This window comes from Dipodomys ordii, unplaced genomic scaffold (assembly GCF_000151885.1).
Source record: "Dipodomys ordii isolate 6190 unplaced genomic scaffold, Dord_2.0 Scaffold62, whole genome shotgun sequence".
NCBI lineage: Eukaryota > Metazoa > Chordata > Mammalia > Rodentia > Heteromyidae > Dipodomys > Dipodomys ordii.
Window position 1 is genome coordinate 10,016,559 of NW_012267278.1, and position 6,914 is coordinate 10,023,472.

General features: G+C 33.4%; 1 protein-coding gene across 1 annotated transcript; it reads left to right on the forward strand.

Moving 5' to 3' along the window:
• The first annotated feature begins 494 nt into the window (after positions 1 to 494).
• Positions 495 to 1,718, forward strand: LOC105990085 (tyrosine-protein phosphatase non-receptor type 2-like). The gene is given in 4 exon segments (XM_013022402.1): positions 495 to 597; positions 600 to 632; positions 635 to 981; positions 983 to 1,718. Coding segments are annotated over 4 exon segments (1,158 nt in total). The 3' UTR covers positions 1,658 to 1,718.
• The last annotated feature ends 5,196 nt before the right edge of the window (positions 1,719 to 6,914 follow it).

The following is a 6,914-nucleotide window of genomic DNA, read 5'->3' on the forward strand; positions in this document are numbered from 1 at the left end:
CTTACCTGTTTTTGAGACACATTTGATATTTACTCATATTCTCCTGTTTAACAGGCTCTTCCCTTCAGACATTGTCTCTTTTCCCTGGGCATGCCATACCAATTGCATTCCCTTAGAACATGGTATACTCTAGTCATCTTTCCATACTGCTAATAGGTTTCGTTAACAGAAATTCCTACTTTCCTTTACTCTGTACATTTCCTCATTTTGTAAACTGGGATACATAGTAATCACTTTCAGATACCTAGGCGGTGAAAAGCAACTTTACCAAATTGGAATTTAGTCTTTTAAACGGATAGGTAAAATTCCTAATGAAGGAAACTCACAAGTCATAAGTGAACAACTCTATGGATTTTGAAAATGGATATGCTCACAAAGCATTTAGTCCTATAAAAACCTAGAGTATGACAGCGCTTGCGCTCTCCCCAGGCCAAGCGGAGCCTGAGCCTCTCCGCCTGCGGAGGTTCAGCCTGCGCCAGTGGATCCTGGCCTGGATGTCTACCACCACCAAACGGGAGTTCGAGGAGCTGGGTGCTCAATCCCATTGGCAGCAGCTATACTGGGAAATTCGAAATGAGTCTCATGACTATCCTCATAGAGTGCCAAGTTTCCAGAAAACAGAGATCGAAACAGATCCGAGACGTAAGCCCATATGATCATAGTCGTGTTAAACTGCAAAATACTGAAAATGATTCTATTAATGCCCGCTTAATTGACACAGAAGAGGCACGAAGGAGTTATATCTTAACACAGGGTGCACTTCCTAACACATGTTGTCACTTCTGGCTCATGGTTTGGCAGCAGAAGACCAAAGCAGTTGTCATGCTAAACCGAATTGTGGAGAAAGAAACTGTTAAATGTGCCCAATATTGGCCAATAGATGACCGAGAGATGCTGTTTGAAGAAATTGGATTTAGTGTGAAGCTCCTGTCTGAAGATGTGAAGTCATGCTATACAGTACATCTACCACAATTAGAAAATAACGGATAGTGGTGAATCCAGAACAATATCTCACTTTCATTATACTACCTGGCCAGATTTTGGAGTACCTGAATCACCAGCTTCATTTCTCACTTTCTTGATTAAAGTGAGAGAATATGGCTCCTTGAACCCTGACCACGGGCCTGCAGTGATCCACTGTAGTGCAGGCATAGGGCGCTCTGGCACCTTCTCTCTAGTAGACACATGTCTTGTTCTGATAGAAAAAGGAGATGATATTAATATTAAACAAGTGTTACTGAATATGAGAAATAGCGAATGGGACTTTATTCAAACACCAGATCAACTCAGATTCTCTTATATGGCCATTATAGAAGGAGCAAAGTGTATAGAGGGAGATTCAAATATACAGAAACGGTGGAAAGAACTTTCTAAAGAAGACTTAAGTCCTGCTTTCAATCATTCACCGAACAAAATAATCATTGAAAAGTATAATGGAAACAGACTCGGTCTAGAAGAAGAGAAACTGACAGGTGACCGGTGTACAGGACTTTCCTCTGAAATGCAAGATACCATGGAGGAAAACAGCGAGAGTGTTCTACGGAAACGTATTGGAGAGGACCGAAAGGCTACCACAGCTCAGAAGATGCAGAAGATAAAACAGAGGCTCAGTGAGACTGAACGAAAAAGAAAAAGGCCAAGATTGACAGACACCTAAGCATTCATGACTTGAGAATATTCTGCAGCTATAAATTTTGAACCTTTGATGTACAAAGCAAGACCTGAAGCCCACTCCGGAAACTAAAGTGAGGCTTGCTAAACCCGTAGATTGCCTTACAGTTGTCTGTTTACAAAGTAAACTTAACATCCAGGGAATGAAGAGCAGCCACCAGCAGAAGACTGCAGAACTCTTTCATTTGATATATGGTTAAGTGTTTCTTAAATGTGTGTATGAAATGTAGAAAGATGTAAAAGAAATAAATTAGGAGAGAATACTTTGTATTGTACTGCCATTCCTGCTGTATTTTTATACTTTTTGGCAGCATTAAACATTTTTATTATATAGACAAAAAAAAAAAAACCCGGAGTGTGTGTTCCTATAGTATAGTAAAATAACACAGTATGTTTTAGTTGTTTGACTTCTTTCATGTAGTAAAATTTTTATAAAATTTATTCCTATTGTATTAGAAGTTTGATACATTGTATTTCTGATTAGTATTCCTTTGTATATTGTGCAGCTAATTTATTCATTCTTAATGAACATATGCATTGTTTGCAGCATTTGGCTTTTATGAATAAAAATGCCAAATCATTCATTTAAAAGTTTTTTATAGACATATGTTTCTATGATTATTGGAAAACACCTAAGAGTGGAGACTAGGTCATATGGTAGGTATAAATTTAACTTTGTAAGAAACTGCTATTCGTTTACTAGAATTACAAATCTAACATTAAATTTTCACAAAAGTGATGGTGGAATACTACTGCTAAACTTATATGAGGCCAATGTTACTCAAAACTGACAAAGAAATCTAAGGAAAATGAAAGACTAATATCCCCAATGAATAAACATGTAAAAATTCCAAGCAAAATGTTAGGACTTTTTCCTAAAGGATTTTTTCCCCTAAAGGATTTGTATCATTGTATCATCAGTAGCAATATGCAAGTATTCTATTTGGTTCAGTTACTCACTGTTATTTGTTTTTTTTAAAAAAAATTTTAGAAATTTCAGTAGTTCCACAGGTACTCATAATGGCTATAATTTGTATTTTCCAAATATATTATTCCAAATGAGTAAGTTATTCTCACTCATTTTCTTTTTATGGTAATTCCTAGTACAGAGTAAGAAATATTTGTCTACCTCTACTTTTCCAAGATAATCTTTATTTGCCTTGAGAGTCACAAGCTGAGCATTGGCATTTAGGTTATAATACCTCTTGAATAAATTTCATGTTTGGTGTTGGGTAGAGTTCAATCTTCCTGTCTTTCCATATGGATATTCAGTTGATCTAGCTCCATTTGTTGAAATGATTTTCCTTACTGATTTGCTTGGATGCTTTTGTGGAAATTCAATTGTACTGTATAAATGTAGGTCTATTTCTGCAATCTCTTGCCTAGTCTATTGATGTAATTATCTACCATTAAAGAGAATCTAAACTCTCTTAATTATGATAGCTTTATTATAAACCTTGATGTTGAATATTATGTCTTCTTCCTATCTTTTTCCCCAAGAATTTTTGGCTATGCTAAGTATTTTGCATTTCCAAATAAAATTTGAATCAACTTTTTATATTTCTTCAAGAAAGGCCTGTTTTGATTTGCATTGGGATTTTGTTCAATGTACATATGAACTGGAAGGGGGTAAAGAATTCATATCCTAACAGTTTTGAACTCTGTAATCTATAGCTATGAGGTACTTTTCCATTGGCTTAGATTTTTGTTAATTTAATAGAAAAAAATAGCTGTGTTTTGTTGCTTCAGTGGAACCTTTTGTTACGTGTGTTACTGTTTTATGTTTTTTAAATACTATTGTACAGAGGATCCATTCTTAAACATATATTTTCTAGTTGTAAGCTGTTAGTATATGAATCTTGTAACCTGCAACTCTGCTAAATTCACCTACTAGTTGTAGCAGTTGTCTAAAAAAATTCCTTGTGATTTTTTATGTAAACAATTATGTTATCTACCAGGAGAGACAGATTTGAATTTTCCTTTCCAATTTTTGTTTACTTTTTTTTTCTTGCTTCATTGGCATGACATGGAATAGTACTGGTAAAAGCAGACATGTTGGCCTTATTACCAGTGTAGAGGAAGTCACTCAGTAATCCACCATTCTACATGGTATCATCTATAGGTACTTTGAGGAAGCCCTTGTAAGACTGACAACATATTCTCTGCCTCAAATAAGAGGTTTCTAAGCTATTTTTCCTTTTCTGTTAATATAAAGTATTATAATAATTGATTTTCAAAGGCTAACACAACACTGCATTCCTTGAAGAAATCCCATTTGCTCAGTATATATTATCCTCTTTTTATATATTGCTGGCTTCATTTTGCAGACATTTTGTTAGGAATTTTTACATGTTTATTCATGGGGGATATTAGTCTTTCATTTTCCTTAGATTTCTTTGTCAGTTTTGAGTAACGTTGGCCTCATAAAATAAGCTTAGCAGTAGTATTCCATCATTACTTTTGGGAAAATTCAGTGTTAGATTTGTAATTCTAACTTTCTTAGTAAAAGATGAATTAGGCCTTTGATTTTACTAAAAATGCTCTTATTTTGATAATAAATTTTCCTTTTTACTAGATGTGTAGGCTGGTCAGAATTTCTATTCCATCTTACGTTAGTTTCTTGAAGGTGTGAATCTTCAGGGATTCACTTCTTTCATCTAAGTTGTCAAATTTATTTATTAGAGCTATTAAAATATTCTCTTATTATTCTATGTGTAAAAATCAGTAGTGACATTCTCTTTTTATATTATATTAGCAATTTGGATTTCTTGTTTTTTTCTTCATCAGACTTCCTAATAATTTTAACATTTTTGAAGAATTATATTTTTATTTTATTTCATTAATGTTCCTTATTTTATTTCTGCAGTTTAGTATTATCTGTATTGGACACATTTGGAATTAATTTGTTAATCTTTAAGCAATATGATAAAAGAAAAACCTATGTCATTTTTCTTAACATGTAATCTTGTACATAAATATATAAATCTACAAACCTTTTTCTAAGCACTTATTTAGATACTTCCTTAAAAGTTAATATATGGTATTTCAACATTTATCTATCTACCTATTTATCATATATCTGCTGATAGATATAGATAAATATATTCTTATTTCATTTGTGATTTGTAACACATGGATTATTTAGAAGTAACCTCTCTTTCATCCAAGTATATGTAGATTTCTAAATATTTCTTATTCATTTTTAATTTAAATTTGTTATAGCTAGACAGTTTGCTAGCTTGTGATCTATCTTGGTACATTTTTCATATTTACTTAAAAGTACATGTATTCTTTAGCTGTTGTGAAAGCTTTCTATAAGGACCAATTGGGTCAAGACACGGTAAACAAGATGGTACCTTTCATGTATTCCTTTAGCACATAGGCAGTAGATACAAAGCCAAAGCAACCCCAAATTTTCTTTCTTGCATTTCCCATGTTTCAATTATTACAGTTCTTTGCTTTATATTATCCACTATCTGAATAATAATTTAATATTTTTTGTTCATGATTTTGCTTTGTTTTTGTTTTTGTCAGCGTGACTATAACTTCACTACTTGTTATTCACCACAGCCAAAGGTGGAAGTCTTTATGTTACTTCTGGATATCTAATCTTTTCTGTTCATGCAGATTTTAGTAAGACACCAAGTATTAATAATAAAAATATAGAAAAAATAAAATTTTTAAATGTGAGGGAAATACACAAATAATCAGTGGTATGAGTGGCAGCAACTTAAAAGTTTCATTTGGGTTACTGTGTGGCTAAGCTGGGCTTTCTAATGAGCACTTTTCAACTCCATAGAAATTCATAACTCTACTTCTCCTGTTTTTTTTTTAATTTAGTCTACCCATTAGTTAGTTCATTAATAGTAGCATATGGCTGATGCCCTAATTCTAACTACTTAGGTAGGAAGTGACGACTGGGGGAATCATAGTTCAAAATCAACCCTCAATGAAAAAAGACCCAAATGAGGTGATACAAGTGTCTTTTTTAAATTTTATTTTATTATATATATTTTTTATTTATACATATATTTTATTGTGAAAATACTGTACAGAGCAGTTACAATTACATGGGCAAGACAATGAGTACATTTCTTATCAAGCATTGTAGCCTCCTCCTTTGTTTCCCCTTCCCATCCCTTCCCATCCTCCCCACTCCCCCGGCCCCCGCCCCCCGCACCAAAATTGTAAAGTTCACTTTCGACATAACGACTTGTACATCTCATTGTTGCAATGGGTCCACCTGTATCCCTATTTAAACGATTTGTTTTTTCCCTTCCCCTTCACAAATTATACCGACATCAAATACAGTGAAAGCAGTGGTTATACTGTGGGGGAGGGACATACAAAGCAACAAAGAGATCATCTTATAAATGCGTTAAAAACAATCGCATGAAAGAAAAAAAATTTGAATAAATATCTTAGGGTTCATTTCCCTAACATCACCTTATCTGACCTTTTTTGCTTGACTCAGACATATACTAGATATTGCAAATAAGGGAAACCATGGGACTTATGTTTCTTTTGGCCTGGTTTACTTCACTTAATATAATTTTTTCCAAGCCTTTCCATTTCCTAACAAATGGGGCAATGTCATTCTTTCTGATGGAGGCATAGAATTCCATTGTGTATATATGCCACATTTTCTTGATCCATTCATCTATTGAGAGGCATCTGGGTTGGTTCCATATCTTAGCTATAGTAAATAGTGCTGCAATAAACATAGTCGTGCTATACAAGTGTCTTTTAAGCAATGCAGAACAGGAGTCCAGGTGAGCCTGGCATAAATGTGAATAACAACTGAAACTAAAAAGGTTTAGAGATGAAATTTAAGTGGTAGAGTGCCTACACAGCAAACATAAGATCCTGAGTTTAAACCCTAGCACCACTAAATAAACAAATAAATAAATAAACTAGTGATTTGTATAGTATTAAATAATTATATTATAGTTGTATTGGCATATATTAATTTAAATTAAACTGTCAAGCAATGTACCCTCACTACTTAAGAATTAATTAATTTTCCACACCTGATTTTGAAGTAATCAATTGATTCAATGTCTATTTGCTCTACTCATGTTCAGAGTGCTGATCAAATATATTAGTGAACAATAACCAAAACTCTAGATTTTTTATTTTAATGTAAACAGAGGGAAAGAGATAATAGGTAAACTACTTAAATAATCTATTAAATGATAAAATGTTGAGCCTCCAACTGATAGACACTAGCCATGAGCAAAAAT